General features: G+C 39.5%; 1 protein-coding gene across 2 annotated transcripts; it reads right to left on the bottom strand.

Annotated features, from left to right (window-relative positions):
- Positions 1-500: 500 nt before the first annotated feature.
- On the bottom strand, positions 501-21,859 carry cln3 (CLN3 lysosomal/endosomal transmembrane protein, battenin). Of its 2 annotated transcripts, none has more exons than XM_014409839.3 (15): positions 21,596-21,859; positions 21,473-21,509; positions 16,392-16,488; positions 15,729-15,812; positions 13,811-13,890; positions 13,030-13,115; positions 12,280-12,352; positions 10,700-10,843; positions 8,318-8,457; positions 4,733-4,785; positions 4,590-4,658; positions 4,409-4,464; positions 4,220-4,313; positions 3,334-3,474; positions 501-3,052 (listed from the first exon to the last, which is right to left on the bottom strand). In XM_014409839.3, the coding sequence occupies exons 1-15, from the start codon at positions 21,648-21,650 to the stop codon at positions 2,936-2,938; spliced, it is 1,326 nt and encodes a 441-aa protein (XP_014265325.2). In that variant the 5' UTR covers positions 21,651-21,859; the 3' UTR covers positions 501-2,935. The 2 variants fall into 2 exon arrangements, with proteins under 2 accessions (XP_014265325.2, XP_014265324.2); XM_014409838.3 differs by having other exon boundaries at positions 4,733-4,788.
- Between the last annotated feature and the right edge of the window lie 508 nt (positions 21,860-22,367).

Consider the following 22,367-nt stretch of genomic DNA (forward strand, 5'->3'; position numbering starts at 1 on the left):
GGATTTCTGATTACCACCAGCTATAAACCATTATCATTAAAATCAAGAAAATATTGAACTACTGAAATATTTGACTTGTAACGAAGGTAGAATATACCCTTTTAATTTAATTATAAAGAATTAAAGTTTTTGTGTCATGTTCTGTGCTCCACTATGAAATGTAATGTAGTTCAAGTAGAAGTTTAACAAGAAAAATGTGTGTTATGGAACAGTAACCTATATTTATACATTTTAATTCATTTTGGCTTAGAAACATCACCTATAGCTTTGGGATACCACAGTATAAATTCTCCACTCTACAAGCATTTGTCTGATATATTAGGCACAAAGTGGACAGCAGAGAAAATACTGCAGATTGCTGACTATAGCAACCTTACTTTTTTCCCTAAATAATTTTGAATTAAATATTAGGTTAATAAATGGTTCACGAAACACCCCAGTTAAAGACCAACCTATGTTATCTTACATCACTATAAGTAATAAAGCACGACACATTCCAGTTTATGACACATACACTTTATATCAAAGAAAAAAATCGGTACAATTAGAAATGTCACGGCTCTCTGCGCAAGAAAGGACAACCACATGTTTGTAGCTAACTGGCAAGCTAACAAAGTCAAAGTGAACCTCATCTCTGATTTCCTGTAAAATTTGATTTGAAGCAAGCAGAAGATTAAAAAACAATATTATGTTGTAACAAGGTTCTTCCAGTTAAGCATTAGCATTAGCTTTATGTGGTCATTAGAATGTCAGTAGGACCGTTGGTCTGCGTTTGAGTGTTCAGGAGAAAACAGGACACATGAATCAAGTATTTAAGGACATAAACTGCATTCCAAGAAAAGAAAACAAATTCAACAGCCCACAATGTTACAAAAAAATAACAAAAGTGCTTCCAAGAATTTTAGTAAAATACATGTCAGCATGACGGCATGAGCAACCTCTATTTTCTTTATTTTACAACAAAAATATTAAAATCAACTTTGTTTCACATCTCAGCCATTCCCAGGTGTTCTGTGCTCCACCTGCAGTGACTAACTGTGCCACAGTTTAACAAGCAGTCTTTCATTAGAATCAGACAAGCCACAGCTAAGCAAAATGATGTCAAGTTGCACACGATAAACATCACAAAAACAAATCTGTGTGTGACATTGTTTTTGTACAAATCTGAAACAAGTGGCATTTTAAAGCTCCGAATGATCTCCTGGTATTAAAAACTATAATAGAAGGCATTTTTGCTCGCTTTGTTACATACACTCACATTTTTGCTCGCTTTGTTACATACACTCACATTTTTGCTCGCTTTGTTACATACACTCACATTTTTGCTCGCTTTGTTACATACACTCACATTTTTGCTCGCTTTGTTACATACACTCATCATGGACATGAATGTCATGGTAATTTTGGACTTTAATCATTTCTTTGAATTGTTTTCTTCCCAGAGAGGAATGATTTTACAGCATCTGCAAAAACAAAAGACTTTGAAAATGAGAATTGGATGCACATGGTTGAAGTTAATTTGGAAAAATTTCCACCTCAATCAGGCATGATTCTGACGTTATATTTGACCATTATTCTTCTCTTGGTTTCCTGGTACCAACCTGGATTTTAAGCATAGTCCACAATCTTTCAGTAAGATTGAAGTCACCTATAGTCATGTCAAAAAAATAATGAAAATCCCAAATTTCAGATTCATTTCTACGATGAGTGTTTGCAAACGTTTGACTACAACTGAAATACGAAAGTAATCTCTGCTATTTATTAACATGAATTAAACTCTTAACTATAGAACTACTTATTATAGAAGGCACTTAGTGAGAGCCGTCAGGCTTCAGCATTATATTTACTCACAGTTTCTTCAAATAATAATAATAATGTATACTTTATTGATCACCGTGGGAAAATTCCTCTCATTTAACCCATTCACTCAGTGAAGCAGTGGGCAGCCACCAATCTAGTGCCCAGGGAGCAGTACCTTGCTCAGGGTAGCTGTTCAGTAGATTCAAACCCCCAACCTTCCGATCATGGGGCAACCACTCTACCTACTGAGCTTTATTTGCCCCCTGAAAGCAATAGTTTTATAATTTCACCTCCCAAAAATTTAATTGCAGCATTCAATGACTGAGCTCTCTGACTTTTAAAATAGTTTGAAAATAGTAATGGCACATCCTAGCTGAGTAGTCATTCATAGAACTGTTTCTGAACCCAGAGTTCAGTTTGAGGAGTTAATGTTAAAATGAAGGTCAGTAAAATAACAGTTTAGATTTTAAGGTAAATCTTAGCGTTGAAGGTTGGTGTGGAGGGATTTCCTACACGATACTAGCTGCCTGGTCACAGCTCAGAGATACTTTATACTTAAAGAGGACTCTTTAGTTACCACAATTAAAACACAGTAAACTTGCTGAAATGACATCTCCTCTTCTGTGACTTTAAAATGTATTGCATTTATATATTTTTTATTCATTATGTCAAATTGAAATATATCCCGATCTTGTTTCACATTGAAAGCTTTTGTTCTGTGGTTCACAGAACAAAAGCTGTTCCTTCATGAAAAACCTTCCAGTGGTTCACTGGAAGGTTTTTCATGAAGGAAAACCACAAAGAAACTGGTCATCAAAACAAGACAATATTTTCTGGCCTATCGGTTTCACTGATCTGTGTTTCAGGTTTACCTTCTGTGATCGTAGGTAGGATGTTATTGATATTATTTGATCTCTGGCTGAAGGTAAAAAACACTTTTGTGGACTCTGGACTTTCTATATAGTTCACTTGCTGTTATCTATAAATATGCAGCAAGTACAGGATGTGGAGTCAAAGACTTTATATTGACATTTTTATGTAATGTCTGCTTTTTGTCTCTAACCCAGTTCGGATTTAAAAATCGAACGCACCCACGTTTTGCTTACTCATCGTGCTGGTCAGTGTGTGGGCTTGGTTATAATGAACAGAAGTAAGTGTGGACAGGAAGAGATATGAGTCCAGCCACAGTTATGCCCAGGCTGTCTCCAATGCTGGCAGCAGCCATGGAGAACTCCCTGTGTCTGTCTTCAGTCTGTAGGAGAAAAGAGAAGACACTCTGAGGTAGATGCATGCTTACTGTGGAGTAAAAACAGCTCAACAGTGCACAGCTGCTTCTGTACTGATCTCCTAAAATAATCATTGTGACATTTGCAGAGTGTGTATGTATCCGTGAATGGATAAAAAATAAAATGCAGCTTTGCACAGAGGTCGAAGAACAGAAAATATGGAATTATCCAGATTCCTAAAGTCAGAACTGTCTAGAATACTCCAGAGTCTAAACTATATGAATGGTTCTCTGAAGCTGTCCTTTACCTCCTTGCTGATGAAGTGGAAGGTGTTGACATATGCTGCTCCACCCAGCAGACCCTCATAGAGGATAAAAGCGAACACCAACCAAACAGTGGGCAGGAACAGGTAACGTACAGCAAACAGAAGAAACACAGCGTTCAGCGTCTGTGGAGAGGAGAGAGAAGCAGCTCTGAGAAACACAGCAGTGTCTGTAAAGTATACATTCACACACATTTAACAACCCCATATGCATGTACTATAGTTATCTGCATCACAAAGCAACACAAATTATTCAGTCACCTGAAAACAAACCATAAACTATGCAATGTATGATGGAAAATAATCATTTATTCAGCTCTCCTATTATTTCAGCCTGAGTGTCACTTTGTCCTAAACAGTTGTTGAGACACTCTGCAAAGCCACACCTCTCCTGGCTTCTTTCTTTTTCTACAGTCAGATTTTCTCCAAATTTCTTGCCTTAGAGGTGCAGGCTTCTCTCTTATACAACATCATCAGCACTTTCTCTGTTTCACCTGGAAATTTACACAGGGTCACTGTGTAAATAGTATGAACGTTTCCTTGTAAATATTACTAGATGAGGATCATTGTGTGGTCGTAATTTTTTGAGGACAGCTGCTGCGCCGTTTTGTTATTGGCTGCTCCTAACACTTCTATGCACTAATGCAGCTTCACCTACTGCCTAATGGACCAATTATGGATTTGTGCACAACATTTTATATGCACTACGTACACACAAGCAGCAAAAAATACTGATGTTCAAATCTATTGTTTGTAATGAGTAGCCAGTCAGAATAAAGTTGCAGGTTAAGCTCCTCTACCAAAAAAAGGGAGCCTAGCTTAACCCAGACATCCTTCTGGTGCTGATTTGTATTTTATTCTCATTTCTCACCTGCAGAACACTGAGAATCCACACTCTCCTGATCTTCACACAGTGCAGAGAGGATCGAGAGAGCAGTACACCAAGCTGGTACAGAGTCTGATACCTGAGGATGCAAACAAGAGACAAGTATAGCTGCACACCCCAAACAATCTGCATGAAGTCATTCATACTGAATACTCTCTGTAATGGATCACTGACCAGCGATACTGAGCTGCATGGGTCAGGAAAATATTGTGGAAGAACAGGAGTTCCATCTTACAGAGAGGGAAAAAATATTCCTGGTTCAATATTCTCACAACATCACACAAAATCAGAGCCAAGTTTCACTAACAGCATGCAGTGAGCTGAGTGTGCTGCTAGAGGGCATCAGAGGACTCACCAAACCCTGGTTGATGAAATACTCGGTTAAGTAGACCACTCCCAGTGGAAGCACAAACCTCCACAAGCCCTGCTCACAGAAATCAAGTTCAGTAACAGTTTGGCTGAACAGTTTCAGATCAAACAAGTAAACTGTGTACTTACTCTGATAACAAACAGTCTCTCTCTGAAACTGAGAGGCCCAGTGGGTTGGTCCTCTGCTACATTCAAGAGGAAGAGAACATTATTTCCCAATAAGCAGCAGAACTTTAAAACGACAATTCATTCACATAAACTGTGAAGTTCCACAGCAGGAGATGAAGTCAGCAGCCTCATGTTCTCTGTCTTTGTTAAGTGTTAACAAACAGTTTGCAAAAAGAAAGCTGTGATAACGTGGTCAGAAATTACAAATCATTGAAACATTTCATTTCTGGGTACTAAATGATACGTATACACATAGCAGCCTCTCACTGAGGCCACTGTAAGGTAACATATACAAACTGTTGAGCAGCAATAGGAAGCAACTGCCAATACACTGAGTATCAGTATCAGTCACATGAGTAAGAACAGAGAGGAACATGTGATCCGTTTAGCTTAGCACGCAAATTTGTGTTCCAAAGGGTGGTCAGAAACTGAGACAGCTACTGCAGAGCCTGTGAGCGCTCGTATTTTACTCCGGCTACAATTTGGCCTTCTGGCACAGACGTACCGGAGCATTCAGGCCCTCACTGCCAGACCGCGAAAGTTTCTTCCCCCAAACGTCAGACTACTGACCACTCAGTGACTGGACTGACACACACACTTATCTGCACAATCTCATATACACAAACATGCACAACCAACTGTCATTGATGCACATTTCTGTTGCACTGTTGTGTCTGTATCGTTCTGTTCTGTCTGGTGCTGCAATGTTTTTTGCAGTTTTTGCACACTTGCACTGTATGTATGTATGTTGAAGCACCTTGAGGTGACTTTTGTTGTGATTATATAAAGCGCCAAATCAATTCAATTCAAATAAATAAAATTGAATTGAATTAAAATATGTAGTCCTGTGTTGATTGTCTTTTATATGTCATGTCATATATGTCATTGACCATGATACTGGAGGGACGCTGTCTCGCTTCACTGTGTACTATAGCACTGAACATGGTTGAAATAACAATAAAGCCATTTGACTTGACCTCAGGTTTTCCTGTAACCATTTCAAATTAAAAGCACTTTGGTGCTTCACTGGATAGAAACACTTAATTTCTTAACTGGGCTCTTATTCTGAAATATTATGAAAACAAACGTTTTTTATTTACTTGTTAAGAACCACCATACAGTAAGTGAGGAAGAGAGGAACATGCATAGTTTAAATGGAGGCAGTGAGAGTCAGGATGAAGCTGTGCACAGACGACTTTCTGCAAGTGAAACTAATGTTTGATGCCACTGCAGATGTGTCATTTGATATATGCAAAAACTCAGGTAACCTGCATGCACATGTGCGCTACACCTCTGCCAATGCAGTCACACTGTGGCTGTATCCCAATTCAGGGTCTGCAGCCTTAAAGGCCGCTTTTAAGGCCGATTACGTCACAGTGACGCGACGAAGGCTGTCCCAATTCAAAGGCTGCTCGGTTTTAAAGCCTTTACTTTAAAATATACGCCGTTCAATAGCTGACCTTAATCCTACAGAGAATGTGATGATTTTATGGATATTTAACCTCCTAAGACCCGAACTTTTCCATGACATGCATTTTTAATTTCTCTTTGATATTTGGGCGTATTGAGGCCCGATGAATGAAAAACAAAGAATTACCAGATTTTTTTTTTATCTTATTTTTGTTTTTAAGAAAAATAAGAGCTACATATGAGGATATTTGTTTAAAATTTTGATAGAACAGTAGCAGTATAATGTCCTCGTAAGTGGATATCAGGCCCTTGTAGAGCAAAATTTAGTATTTTGGTCTAAATAACCCAAAATGTGATGTCCACATATGTGGACGCCAGGTCCTAGGAGGTTAAAGTAAACACTGAGACAAATTGAGTAATACCAACATATTAAAACAACAATATTTGTCTCTTATATATAACACAGTTATATATACAGTGTCAAAGAAACCTGTCTTTGAGTGAAGATTTAAGGTGACAGCAAATACAAATAAATGCAGCTTGAATCTTTACTGAAGCTCAGTATTTGAAACAGAATTCTTTCACTGCTTTAATAACTAATAATGATTGAAATAATGACTTTAATATTGTCCATATTATATTTACATTACCAAAGTAAGATGACTTTAGTCTCATGAACAACATTAGCTAATTGTTATTTACGAGCTAATCTTAAAATGACTGTTCAGTACAGAAGTGAAGCCCAATAATCATGATTTCACAGTCCTGTGGTCTCAGCCTCAGATACTCATCAAATCAAAGCTCATGTACAAACAAACAAACAAACAAACAAACAAACAAACAAACAAACAAACAAACAAACAAACAAACAAACAAACAAACAAACAAACAAAAGATTTTCTCCTTCATTTCTGTCAAATAATGCTGTATGAAACGTTTCCAGCTGTTAGTGTCATGGTTGCTAGGCAACCTGGGCAGTGCCACGGAGACTAGACCGTCCCATTTCACAAGCCTCGCACTTCCGGCCTTAGTCTTCCTTGAGTACGCGGCCCTTGTGGATCGTTAAGGCTGCAGACCCTGAATTGGGATACAGCCTTTGTGTAGGTCAAATGCTGATTGGTTAAAAAGGAAACAGCATGTTCACCTTGAAGACAGAGGCATTAAGAAAAATCAAAGACCAAAAAGTACACGAGAAAAACATGAACAATACTGCAGCAGACAGTTTTGAGGAAGTTTCACTTCCCCACTTCACCAGAGTCTCTTATGACTCTTCTGTGAAACAGAGGCTGAGCTAAAGAACCAACTGAAGGCCAAACATAATCCACCGTAGCCCACATTATTGGCTCTTTCGAGACACTTCACTTAGTGACAATAGGCAGCCACAACACATACCTGCCAAACTCATAGCTCCTATGGACTACCAGCACACATTCAAAAAAGGAAGAGAACTTTTAAGAAGTCTGTTGTTTATACTTTAAACAATAAAAATATAAAATTAGCCCCGTTTTGCAATTTTAAAATTTGGGCTATAAACCTGCTGACTGACAGATTAATAACATTACTTCTACCTTCTTAGCTGAGGTAAATATAAACTACTGTTGTGCTTTAAATACCTTTTCACTGTTTTCCATCTGAGCGACTCACATCTTCCCCTAAGTCATGACCTCCTTTTATCAATTTCAATAAAGATGTAGAATAGTGCGTTTCCTCTCACCATGTCAAACAGAAACTGACATGTGTTGATGACCATCTGATTAGATAACAGCAAAGCAACGCTCTGGGATCTTTCAGGCGTGTCTATTGGGCAACAGTGTAAAGTCATCATTGTAAGAAAACGTGAGTGTCTGTGGACAAACTTCAAATGTAAATGATTTTATATCTTCATCATATTTGTTGCATCTGCCTTTTTGTGCAAATTATTGCTTAAAATGTTAAAATTCATGTATTCTTACGGAAAAACAAAACTGGTGTCATGGAGGACTCAAACACTTACAGGAACTCATGTGTTCGTGTTCAGTTAGTAGATATATCAAACAATGAAACAGAGTTTGTCTTTACAGGATTTGGTTGCTGAACTTTATTTAAATTTCAGTTTATTGCTGATTTCATGCTACACCCTTCTAATGTGACATTTACCTGTGGTGGAGCTCTCAGGCTCCTCCTCGTCTGAACTGTCCAGAAGTTGCTGTCTGTCCTCAGAGACCAAAGCTGCATACTCAGTGTCCTTGGTCCTCCACTGAGGTAATGAAGGTGGACAAACCAGCAGGAGGAAATAGCTGGTAAAATTGTTGGGAGGAAGAAGACGACAAATCATTTTGTAAGTTTCAGCTTCATTTATACGCAGTTTACAGGGAAAAAGTCTCAACAGGAAATACAAACTACATCCTGTCAATGTCTCATTTGACTGAAGTGAACTGGAGTCAACTGAACTCAATTAAAGTGACTATTTGGCCACCACTTCACCTCCACAGATGAAAGCATTGGGCTACCTACACCTTAGACCTACAGAAGCTTAATTCAAAATTGGACCCTTGTTAAGTCTCTGTTACGACCCAGCTCAAAAGCCGCAACATAAAAAAGGAGATGAATACCAGATTGTGGGTGAGAAGAGGTTTTAATCCTAAAATGCATAGCAGGTCGGCTAAAATGGCTGGCTAAAAAGCCTGCCTCAGATATGCCTTTATCAGCACCTGACTAGGTGAACACACTGAGGAGATTAGGGGCTGCAGAGGGACATAACACCTCCTCCCTCAAAAGGGTTCCTCTAGGACCCCTACATTTATTAAAAGCCCCCCTGAAGCCTTCAGGTCCTTGAACCACAAACCTGAAATAAAAGTAAAAGCTAACAGAAGCACAGTGTTCACATTATAGTAGGCATCTTTAAGCATGGATGCCCCTGCATGAGGATTTGAAGTTGCCACACTGAACACACAGGAAGTAACATGTGACCAACACAAAGGAGCACGACAGTCACAAACTCAAAATGATTACTTGACCTGCTACAACACAAAACCAAAAGTAGCAACAAATACCCACAATCAAGTGATCTGTTGTTTCCACCACACAAATGGTCACATTCAAATGGCCTTATACCACAAGTTACTTTAACCCTTTAAGACCTACCATAGAACCAAGTCCGCCAGAGCTTATAGTATATTTTTACATGCTGTGGAGCCATTTTTGGGAGCATTTCAAGTTGCTATACATCAATACAACCATTATAGCCCAGATTTTAATAATATGTATTCATTAAGTGCATAGTAATTACATAAATTGCAAAAAAGTGCAATAAACTACAAAAAAATTGAAAATCGTTTTTGCTTTTTTAACATATATTTGTAGTTAGAGAAATTTAAGAGGCTTATCCCTCAAAACTGTAAATACAAAAAAGTTGCACAAAATAGTTTCCCACCACAGGAAATTTATTTTGAGTGTCTTCATAGTTTTATTTTTGAAATACACCAATTTTTATATACTGCAGGAAAAACGAAAATAAATATTATAGTGCAAATTTGCAAAAAAGCAGCATATGCATCAAAATAAACTATTTCCAGCAGTGCAATATGAGTCCTCAGCATCCCAGAAACGACACAGAAAGTCATAAAGTCAAAGATAACTTTTAAAAAGACCAGTATATGCCCTGAGGCCCTGATGGTAAAAAAGACTACATTTCCGCGAAAATGAAGTCACTTCCGGTTTCGGGCCGGTAATGGCGGAAATGCAAAAGTTCGCGCTGACGTCTATTCCAACTAGGAAGTGTTATGAACAGCTGATCGGATCGGCAAAGCGTGTTTCTGGAATATCATGTTTTTGTTCCTGCAAGCGCTTTTTATGCAGTTTTTGCAAAGCTTTATGTGGAAGGAAACCGTGACCTAGGACAATCTGATGGCATAAGATGTAAGTACAACTCCTCCGATTTCATATGCAAAAAAAAAATTTGCGCTAGCTTACGTGGTTGCAGAGCTACTGGGATTTAAAAATAGTTACGCAAAACAGAGCGTGTCCGCTCCGATCGGCTCTAAAGGGTTAATCCACAAGGTTCAGTAAAGAAAGCATACTAGTGACCAACCACAAAATGGAGAGCTATGGCCACACAATGATCACATCAAGGATGGCTCAGCACCCCTCAGTGTTATTGCCATCACCTGGCCAACAACACTCACAAGTGATCCAGTAGCCATATTTCCCACAGCACTAAAGGTCACAGCACAAAACACTCACCTCGTGAGGATGTCATTAGCATCCATCACCACTGACATATTAGATGCACACACGGTGTACATGCTATGACAACTTAAAAACAGCCTACCTGCCTAAGCCACAAGACCATAGTTAAAGAATGTCTTAATCCCCTGCCAAGTTTGGTGCCACTGATTCACTTTAAGCAACTCCCATCCAAAAATGCTAAAAACAAAATAAGATAATATGTCCACAAATAACAAAGCACAAACTAACTATCTGAGTGAGCGATGAGTCACAACACAAAAATACAGAGAATCCTTGTCCCTGCACACTTACCTTACCACCATAGTGAATGGGACGACCAGCATGATAAGCAGTGTAACCCGTGGTGAAAGGCCAGCTTGGATGAGGACTGAGTAAAGGAGGGCTCCAATAAGACCAGCAGCACCAGTGCCTGAGCCCCAGCCTTCCAGTACACTCCTGGAGCAGACAGAAAACCACCGTTAATGTTCCAGAGTAAAAATAAAAACACGGTTGGAAGACCATTCACAGCTTCTTAAACTCATTTCTGACCGGGACTTTATCTGCTGTGAGTCTAAGCTGTAAGCAGGATTACTGTTAGAAGGGAACTTGGAGTTACTGTGAAAAAGCTCTGTCATCGTGGAAACTGACATTTAAAGTCAAGCACCCAAACTACGTAACTCAGTGGAAAATGTCTGATATCAAGAATATCAGATTGATAACTCCTTCATAACTTTTCTTTTTGCAAACCTGTAGCAGTCCATCTGTTCTCTGCTAGGCATCAGCACAGCTGGTCACTGATGCCAGCTGATTTATGCTGCTGATGTCTTTTGAAGAAGGAATTATCTTACAGAGGCAATCAGTGGGCCCCAGGGCAGCTGTGGCTACAATGCAGCTTGCCATCACCAGTGTGTGAATGTGTGTGTGAATGGGCAGATGACTGAATGTAGTGTGAAGCGCTTTGGGGTCCATCAGGACTAAGTAAAGCGCTACGCAAATACAGGCCATTTACCATTTTTACCAAGATCATATAACTCTGTGGTGCAGACTGTCCAAGAAGTCTGGGAATTCTGGTGGTGTTTTTTATTAGTGTGTAACTTATTAATGAGCAGGTGTGTCTGTGTGCACAGCTCATGGAGACAGCACTCCAACCTCTGCTTGAGTCTGGCTCCATAAAACACTATGACGCTCCAGAAACAAATGGGTGGCATCAGGGAGAAAATGATGAATGGAAATTTGTGTAAAATGTATGAAAAATAAACTCACTTTGCTTTTCTTGTTATCATCTGTATTTTATTTCAGTTTTTAGTTAGAACTGTCAACAATCCCAACCCCTCTAAACTTTTGTTTTTATAAAACAACCAAAGCTCCTTACTCTCAACTTACATTTAAACTACTGTAAAATTACTTTCTGCAAACCTCCATTAATACTGCACACTTGGTATTGTTCATTTAATTCTGACACATAGAATTAGTTTTGTTTTGTTTGTTTTTTTCAATTTTTCTTTTTCCATAGCAGTTAATTCACTTGGACTTTGTTATATCAATTTAATGAATTATTATTTTATTTATAATTTTTTATCTTTTCACAATTTTTACTAAGCAAGTGTAACAAAAAGTAATTTCCATTGAATGATTCTGGTTTCAAGCTATTCTTACTTCAGTCCTGGCAGAAACGGGATTCCACACAGCAAATAAAATACAAATAAAATTTTGTCTTTATGCAGGAATTCAAAGAATTCGACTGTGTAAACTCTGCCTTGTTCACAAACTTTACCCTACACTTTGGGCATCAACCCAAGTTCTGTCATCTGGACAAGCTCTGTTTGAATCTTTAATAAGAGAGCAGCAACTGAATTCAAAATTGGCAAAAAGAATGAGTGAAGAGTGTTTACCTGCTGAAATATACTGTTAGAGAGAGGAAGGACAACTCTCCCAGTCCTGAGCTGATACTGGCAAAGATCACTCCTGCAAACACAGCCACAGAGAATGTGATCAGAGAGAGCAAAGAGGAAGAATTTATTCTTTTGTTTGAAGAACAAACTTCAATAAAAAGAGCTCATTTACAGGACCTTTGTGGGCAGTCACAATGGTTACATTTTAGTTACTGGTGAACTGAATCGAATTTAGTTGCTCTTTACTGACTTATTTTATTCACATAGAGGTCTGCTTGATTCTAACAGTAATGTCTGAAATAGTGCTGTCTATTAAAAAAAAGAAACAATTTCCATCCACTGCTAATGGTATTTTGCTGCACAAGCCCTTTAGAGCCTATCAGGACATTTCTAGCAAGCAGGGGCCATCTTTGCATCTGGTATCCAGTTCTACCAGTAGATCTGTGGTGCCAGTATCACTACTGCTTTCAAGGTGGCAGCATTTAGTTTGGGGCTGGTACGTTTGGTGTCTGGAGGAGTGTATTTGATAGAAGCGTGAACTGGTACGATAAATGATTATTTATAGCAGCAGTAAAGCTCTATCAAGCTTCTGTGGAACAACCACAGATGCTCACAGTAGATAAGAAGAAATTAAACCGAAGAAAATAACTCAAAGTTTTATCTAATCCACCTTCTAAAAGCTCATCAGAGCCATATCAGACACCCTTAATGATAAAAGATCTGATCTGAATTATTAACAGGTTGCTTTACCGAGAATACTCATCCACACAGCTGAGGAGAAGGACACCAGGAGGAAACTCGTTGCTGCCATGATGGCACAGAACAACACTCGAATGCTGGGATAAAAGAACAGGAATTAACCAGGAAAGCTGGAAAGCACCATGACAGCGATGTTTTTATGCAGACAGCAAGAAGAACTCAGTCTGTTAACAACTGACTTCCTGACTATATCACACACAAAACATATAAAGTCCAATTTTTCTTTTCTTTTTCAGCTCTGATTAGTCAGCCGGGGCCACTGAAACCAGGCACAGCCATTAACCAAGTAGGTTTGTTTATTGCTCCAATTTCATATGTTTGGTCACTGCTAAGCTCTCATTCATAAATTTAACATCTTATATACATGAAAACATTAAAGCCAGACGAAAACAAATGGAGATCATTATTGCCAAAAGACATCACAGCAGCTCAGCAGCAGTACAAAAAGAGCGCCAAAGGTGGGATTGAGTGGAAATAATATGCAAATAAAACAAAGTTCTTGTTGTTTTCTTCTCCTGTCTCCTTTTTTAAACCAAACTCAAACCTCATGTTGCCAGTGGGGCTAAAATCCTGACACCTGATACAAGCACACTACTGTAAAACAGGAAGGACGTCACAGTTTTTGTCATTTGCAAGTTTGTCAAAGAAACAACTATTTGTTTATTATCAGTGCAGTGAAATCAGATCGTACCAATAATGTGAGTGATGATTGTTAGTTACTGTAAAAACACAGCAAGTGGAAACAAAGAACAGCAATCAAAGTAATAATTACCCATAAGGCATTTTGTGGATCACAAAGGGAGCGAACAGTTTGATGAAGAGTGTTGGTAGGATGTCAGCTAACAGCACAGCCTGCCAAGAAAAATGTAACAACTGAACATCTGTGGACACAAATGATACAGCTTGTAGTTTCTGCCACACCATCCATCCTTATGCCCTCCTTCACTACCATCCATCAATCTCCTCTGAGGTCTTCCTCTTGTCCTCCTGCCTGGCTGCTCCATATCTAACATCTTTTGTCCTGCATTTTCAGTTTCTGTCCTCTGTACACGTTCAAACGCTCTGATATACTAATTTCTAATCATGCCCATCCTGGTCACTCCTAATGAAAAGCTTCAGCTCTACCTTTTGCCAGTGCCCACTGTTATCACACCATACATCATCACAGCTTTTACTACATTCCTAATTCCTCCTCTAATTCTTCTGTCACAAACCACCCTTTACAATCGTCTCCACTCCTCTCTGTTGTGCACTGCACATTACTTTGGATGACTGATTACAGGTATTTAAACTTATCTACCTTCTCCATTTCTACTGCTTGCATGTTCACCTTCTCTCTCTCTCTGACTGATGTTCAGTCCTCATCTCTCCCACGCTTACCTCCACCTGTCCACACTCTGTTCCACCTGCTCTCACTACATATCATAACGTCATCTGCAAACATCATCGTCCACAGAGACTCCTGCATGAACATCACAATCACAATCAAAAGGGGCTCACAGTAAAGAGTGCGGATGCCACCCCCAGCTTAAACCCATCCGTCACTCCTACCACACACCTCACCACTGCTGCCTCATACATCTGTCAATAGTTTTAATGAAGCTGGGAAACAACCAGAAATAAAACTCAGCTTTTATTTTTGGGTGTTAGGAGAAAACTCTGTAAAAAACCCAGGAGAAATAAAGACACAATGAGACAAAGTTACTTTCTTTGCTAAACGTGTACACGGGTGAGCTGCTGAGAACAACTCACACCATGCACAGTGGCTTGGCATTTTTTATAGGCACAGAGCACAGAGACAGTGAGAACAGGATAAGAAAATAATAAACAGATAAAATAAACAACTCCATATGTGGTACTAGTCTCGTCAGCAGAGAGCTGGGAGAGAGCTGTGAGAGATAAAACAATCTAAAACAATATGTCCCAAAACAATATGTCTTTGCTGGGAAAGTCTAAAAGGATAATTCTAAACTAATCTAACCATAGGCAAAGGGCATCTTTGTACATTTAAAAGAAGGTAAAGAAACATAGAATCATTTTTCCTGTAACATTGGGTTTTGTGGATTAAACTGAGAACACATGTTAGACCTTTTTCTTTTCCACACTTTCAAATGTACCAACAAACAGAACGCATTATTTATGTGGAGCGTGCTACTACAGTGATGGTGTTTGGCTGGTCCACCATAATGTAATGGCCATGACAACTAAATTATATAATACATAAATGTATGTGCTCAGTAATGTCTCTATAATGATAATAACATTTTATGAGTTTTTCATAACCTCCAGGAACCTGAAATATTTATGATCTGCTAAATACTGTTGACTACAAACATGAACATGTTTCCTAACTTACTATCTAAGATACAATCTACAGTATATCTGTTATTATACCAGATATTGGACTGTATTTATTGATTGAATATACTTCTGTTAATATGTACACATTAGCCTTATTAGTGTAGGAAGCTTTCCTGCTGTTATCCTTCTTTGGTTAAGTGTTATACTAGTTTCAGTACCTCATCAATCATGTGACGTTTGTCTTTTTTAAAATAAACATTTAAAAGGAAGTCACCGCTTCTAAACGAGAGCACAAACTGTGAACCAGTCAAAAGTTTATAACATTTGTCTCGACACTAAACACCCAGAACAAATGTTTTACTGCATCAGTGCAGTGAACCTTTATTTACCGCAGTAGAGACAGGGTTGCAGTCATAGATGCTACTGTTGCTACTGTTCCCAACTTGGAAGTCCACGTGCAGTGAGGCTGAAGTCTGGGAAACAATAATAGAAATATACAGCTGAGAAGTTCACTTAACCCTAAACATAGAACGACTTTGAAACGTGACCACTGCCAAACTACACTGCTCAAAAAATAAAGGGAACACTTGAGTCACACATCAGATCTCAATGAATGAGATTTTTAACTTGAGAATATGAACTGGTAAAGTACATCATGCAGTTTATTGTGGAAAAATAAGATGTAACGATGGAAATGGAATCAGAGGAAACTAAAGACATCCTCTGCCTGGAACATGATGAGTATATGAGCTCTGGCAGCGCTCCTCATCACATGACAGTCCTGCTGCAGGGTTAGAGCTGTGCACTCTAAATAGACTGCAGGTACCTTCTCTTACAATGAGCAGTGACATAGAAATAGTTGTTGTTACTCCTCCAGTGCACCTTATGCATCTTTCATTTGCACCTAAGCAGGTGAAATGCATTCACAACAGTTTCTGTTTCCTGATTGGACAGATCAACATCTCTGAAGACTTTGTGCCAGAATCCAGTGATCAAGTATTCCTTTCATTTATTTGAGCAGTGCATATTTAAATACACATTTGTTCTCTTACAGACGCCGTTTCATTTCGTGACTCTTGTTTCTCGAGAATGTCATGTGCGGCGCTCAGCATCACCACATAAGCAAAGTTGTTGCACAAACCGAGGAGCCTGTATAGATGTGGAAAGATAAAAACAAGATACGGAGATGCATCAAAAAATAACAACTTAATCAGCGGCTGCAAAATTTCTCTCAACATAAAACCCCCCAAAATATCGTGCACTCAGTACCGTGCACTTTCAAAACTTTTGCATTACCAAGCATTTATCAGCTACTCATAGTTTAGTTTTTTGAATTCATTTAAGGATACATTTTTTAAAATAATATTAAAACTTTTTCAACAAAGACCTTTTCACAGTCTTTGTGCTTTTCATGTCGTTAACCTTTGTTCTTTCAAGCTTCTTCAAAGTCTTCCTTTTCCAACCTGCCTTCCACCTTTTTCCTGTCCATCCTTCCAGTTTGCTTCCTCATTATTTTCTAGCTTTCATCTTCTTATAGCTTTGTGTATTTTTCCCTCCCTCCTTTGTTCTTTGCTTGTTTTCCAGTAGCAGCTAAAGTGCCTTTTCATTTCACTACCTGCTATGCCACCTTGGGCTTTCCATCTGTGCTTCAGTTTACTTACTAATGTGAATTATCAGTGTGACAGAATTCAATGACAACTTTTCTTTTGTGACTTATTTGTGGCTTTTTGTTTTTACTACAAGGTGATGGTTGAATGGCAATAACGTAAAGAGACAGACCGAGGGAGAGACATGCAGCAAATGCAAAACACAACGGAACTCAGGTCTCTGCAATGAGTACGAAGCGGAGCACGAGTACTCGGTCCCTGGCCTTTCCTCTGCCTTTCTGTCTCCATTTTCCCTTTGCTCCCTTTCTGTCGTACATGCTTGAGACCTTTATTTATATCTGCGTTGCTCTCGTGAACCTTGAGCCGTGAGTAGGTGAGTAAGAGACGTGACATATGAAACTGTGCTTCAGATACAGTGATAGATCTGAAGCAAAGACTCGAATGTACAAGAGAGGCTACTGATTATTCTCCTGCTCAGTCCTGATTATCATCTTTGCTTTCCCAGTGCCGACTCAAGTCTGTCGTTTTTCCACATAAAGACCTGACTGCACACACAGTGAATAGCCAATCTTAATGTGCCACCTTGAAGCAATTCCTGAAGTGCATGTGGTCTTAGGAAGGCTTGCTGGAGGAGCTAAATACTGACTTCCGGCATGATGGCGCCTGTGTTTGGCTTCGCCGCTGCCGGGTGTAGTTGGTCTCGCTCTATTGTCGTGTTTTTTCTTTCTACTCTGCTGTTTTTTAACTGTTTTAATGATGTACTGGCTGCCTTGGTCTACGATCGTCTGACGCTGTTATCCATCCGTTCGTCAATGACGGCCAAAGATGTTTTTTCTCCTTCCTTTTGTGGGACTTTCCATTCTCCACACTTTTCTCCGCACTCCTTTGGTACCTTCCACCCTCTGCCTGTGACTGGATCTTCGGCCAGCGCTTTCAGCGTTCCCCGTAGACTACGGAGAAGAAGAGGAAAGAGATCGGGCATCCAGGTGAAGCTTAGGCTCCTCTGGCGGCGGGGACGAATTGGAAAGCGATGTCGGGCGTTTTCCGTTGCCTACGCACATGACAGCTATATGGAGAGGAATCTGTCTCCCAAGGCCCTACTTGGATATAGGGGGCCCGGCTTTCCAAGGCCGTGTTATCTCAGAAGGGTTCATCCAGACTCTCCTGCCGACTGGCTTTTCATCCCCTCGGTGAGTGGAATATATGAACGTGAAGGGTCTGATCCCGAGAATTTACGCCCTTTAATTCGAGAAACTCTAGCTTCTTCCAACAACAATGTTTTCACCCCGCTGTCTATGGCGCTCTTTAATGCCCGATCTTTGACGAATAAATCGTTTGTGCTTAACGATTTTATTGTTTCTAAAAATCTGGACTTCCTGTTCTTGACTGAGACCTGGCAACGGGGGTCGGATTATTCGTCTACTATTGAAATGTGCCCAAATGGCTTCTCTGTCATTAGCCAGCCTCGAGGATCTGGTCGTGGAGGAGGCCTCGCGGTGGCATATCGGAGCCGTTTTAACTGCCGTTCAGTGAAAGTTGGACACTTTCTGTCTTTTGAACTGCAGCTCATCAAAATTGGAAAGAAGGATCCTTTTTACTGTGCGTTGGTCTATCGCCCTCCTGGCCCAAACAACTCGTTTTTAGCCGAGTTTAGTGATTTTCTGTCCTCTACTATGAGGTTGTCTAAATTGCTTCTTGTGGGAGATTTTAATATACATATTGATGATGAGTCCGACCGCTTTGCTAGGAGTTTTACCAGTATCATGGACTCTTTTCATTTTATCCAACATGTATCTGGCCCCACACATAACAAAGGCCATACACTGGACCTTGTTTTTTCTTTGGGTCTGAATATTGATTATATCTGTTCTAAGGACATTTTTATTTCTGACCATTATTGTGTCTTTTTTAATATGTCTTTTTATGAGCCTATGTCTCCTGTTCATCGGACAGTTATTTCCCGCACTTTAGACTCCTCCACAGCACAGAAGTTCTCTGATGTTTTTAATTTAACATTATCCCCACAAAACGATGTTGATTTTTCTATAGATCTATTCAATTATCATTGTCTCTCGATCTTAGATGAAATCTGTCCGATTAAAATGAGACCTGTGCCTGTTTCCAAGTCTGTACCCTGGTTAAATGACAACATTCGTCTTATAAAACGTAATTGTCGTAAAGCCGAGCGGTTATGGAGGAAAACTCACTTAAATGTTCATCTCCTCTATTTAAAGGATCTTTTAGCCTCCTTTAACAATGCTATTAGAGTTGCGAGGGCTGCTTACTTTTCTCAGTTGGTTGCAAGGAGCAGAGGTAATCCTAAAGTTTTATTTGATACTATTACTAATATTATTACTCCTGCTCCACCTGCTGCTATTATTTCTTCTGTTGAAGATTGTGAAACTTTTCTTGCTTTCTTTTTAGAAAAAATTAGCAACATAAGGAAAAACCTGTCTTTTTCAGCGTCTGCGCTGTCTGTTCCCACGCCAGCTCGGCCTGTTGTTTTAGAAGGTTTTTCACCTGTTTCACTACCAGAGCTGGGAAAAATAGTTAGTGCAACAAAATTATCCTCTTGCTCTCTTGATTTTTTACCTGCATCATTATTTAAAAATGTCTTTTACTCTACTGGTCCCGATATTCTTCTGTGGCAGTTTCTAAGTATAGATCATCTTCTGCGTCCCTGTCTTTTGGTGTGCCACAAGGCTCTGTGCTAGGGCCATTACTGTTTTTAGTTTATTTACTCCCTCTTCAGCACATTTTGAGCCCTTTTGAGGATATTTGTTACCATTGTTATGCGGACGATATCCAACTCTATATATCTTTTAAACCGGAAGAGGCTTCTAAGCTGCGGCTTTTAAATGTGTGCTTGGAAACCATTAAAGGCTGGATGGCTGAAAACTTCCTCCAACTAAATGAAAGTAAAACCGAAGTCCTCTTATGTGCCCCAGATAGACATATACCCAGTATAATAAATGCTCTTGGTCCTCTTTCAACGTTTGTAAAACCATCTGTCAGGAACTTAGGGATTATCCTTGATCCTGCTCTTACGTTAGATAGTCATGTTAAATCTCTTGTTCGGTCTTGCTTTTATCATTTAAGAAATATTTCTAAATTGAGCTCTATTATATCCTATACCGAACTGGAGATTGTTATTCATGCTTTTATCTCTTCACGACTGGACTATTGCAATTCCCTGTTTACTTGTTTAAATAAAGGTTCTTTGGAGCGTCTGCAGATCGTTCAGAATGCTGCAGCAAGACTTTTGACGAAAGCTTCTAAATTTTCACATATAACACCGTTGCTCATGCAGTTACATTGGCTTCCTGTTGAATTTAGAGTCCAGTTTAAGATTTTGGTTTTAACTTTCAAGGCTCTTCAACAACAAGCACCACCATATATCATTGAACTTTTACAGCCCTATGCCCCTAGTAGGTCTCTGAGGTCGAGTAGTCAGGGCCTACTTGTCATTCAGTATACGAGACTGAAAACTAGGGGTGATAGAGCTTTTGCTACTGTGGCCGCCAGACTGTGGAATTCCCTTCCTCAGGACTTACGATCCGCTGATTCATTGATTACTTTTAAAAAACAGCTAAAAACACATCTTTTTAAAACTGCCTTTTGCTAACTTTGTTTGTATTTTGTCTTTTTAATCTGTTATATCTTGTAAAGCACTTTGTGATCTCTATCTAGAAATGTGCTATATAAATAAAATTTTACTTACTTACTTTACTAAATACATAAAAGGGGCGGGGCCCACAGCTGGAAGATCCGATTAATGGTGAGAGGAAGACTACAAATAAGACCTAAAAACATTTCCCTAGTGATGGGCAGATGAAGCCCCATGAAGCACTGGAGCTTTTCATCCAATTGGTTCACCCCAACGCGAAGCTTCATGAAGCTTCATTTGCTCTAGCAGGACACCTACTGGACGTAAAAATAATAGCTGGCATGAATTTGAAGAGTGTGGCATTTTGCACACAGCCTGTAAATGTCAACAACAAAAGGAGTGTGTAAAACACCTATAGTGTAGTGATGGCAGTATACTGTGTATATTTATGCTGGCAGTATGGAAAATGATTATTTGCGGCAAAGTTCGAACCGCTTCATGAACCAGTCACGTGGTACAGCCGGGCAGCGAGGCTTCGGACGTCATCATTTTCAGCTCCTCCCATAAATGAAGCAAGCCTCGATACGCGCTTCGCGGAAACGCCCCCTCCATTACTCGACACACGCTCCGAAGCCTCGATACAGAACGTCCCATCACTACATTTCCTCATTTCTGCGTGTGAATAAACATAGCAATGACGTGTATCTATAGGTTCTTATCACATCCCATTAAAGTTTAGGGAGAAATGAGAGATGACGAAGCTGTGGACTTCACTTTCACAGTCAGCACTTTTTATTCGCATAAGAAGTACTTACGAGCGAACAACGTCTTTTACTATAGATACGACACAACATGTATTTAGATGAAATAAGAGGGATCTTTCTTATTGGTGATCTGTTGAAAATATCGGGACACTCACCAAAATCCAATCCAGTTACGGATTTGTACGCAACGACCTATAAATGAGAGGATAAAGCAAACGTTAGGGACTCACGGAGCAATAATGCTGATAGTTACACGAGTCCGCCGCTGACACACTCACCGGTACCGTCAAGTCGCTGAAGAGGATCTGAGTTGACACTGGCTGGCTGCTCCATGTTTACAAACCAGTCCAAGCTAAATGAAAGAGAAACTGAGTTGGTCTCGAACCGCTGAAAAGCACACAGCTCTCATTCTAACAGGCTCTGAGCTCCCACCAACACTGGCGAGAAGCTGTCACTAAGAACGCCCCGTAACTGCTTTTACGGTCCTCAGCTCAGCAACTTTCACAAACCTCACCGACGAAGCACCAGAGACGGCGCTTCAACCTAAAACCTCCCCGCGGAAACAATATCAGCTCTGAACGTTCCTGATCCGCCTGAGACATTAAGTTTGCTCAAATTCAAATAATGTCAAGAACACAGTTGGATTTTTATTATAATATGTCAAACAGATATTCGTGAGTGATGAAACGTTATTCTTATCAGCAGGTAGAAGCTGCAATCGGCTTGGGAAAAGTGATCGTTATGTTTCTCCTTTTTTTATCTGGTAAAAAAGTCTTTCCATCAAAAAATGCCTCCTTCAGAGATCGTAACAAATACAAAATCACAGTAAAGTAAACCAAAAAAAGACTTCTAAAAAGAGGACTGACTATAATATAGGTTCAATAACACATCATAAAGATACTTGCAAAACACTTTATTTTTAGAATCAGAATACTTTATTGATCCCTGGGGGAAATTATTTTTTGTTACACTTCTCCATTATAAACAAACATTAACAAGACAGACAATACGCTAACTAAGAATAGTACCGTGTGTGTGTGTGTGTGTGTA

The sequence above is a fragment of the Maylandia zebra genome, linkage group LG4, assembly GCF_041146795.1.
Source record: "Maylandia zebra isolate NMK-2024a linkage group LG4, Mzebra_GT3a, whole genome shotgun sequence".
Lineage (NCBI taxonomy): Eukaryota > Metazoa > Chordata > Actinopteri > Cichliformes > Cichlidae > Maylandia > Maylandia zebra.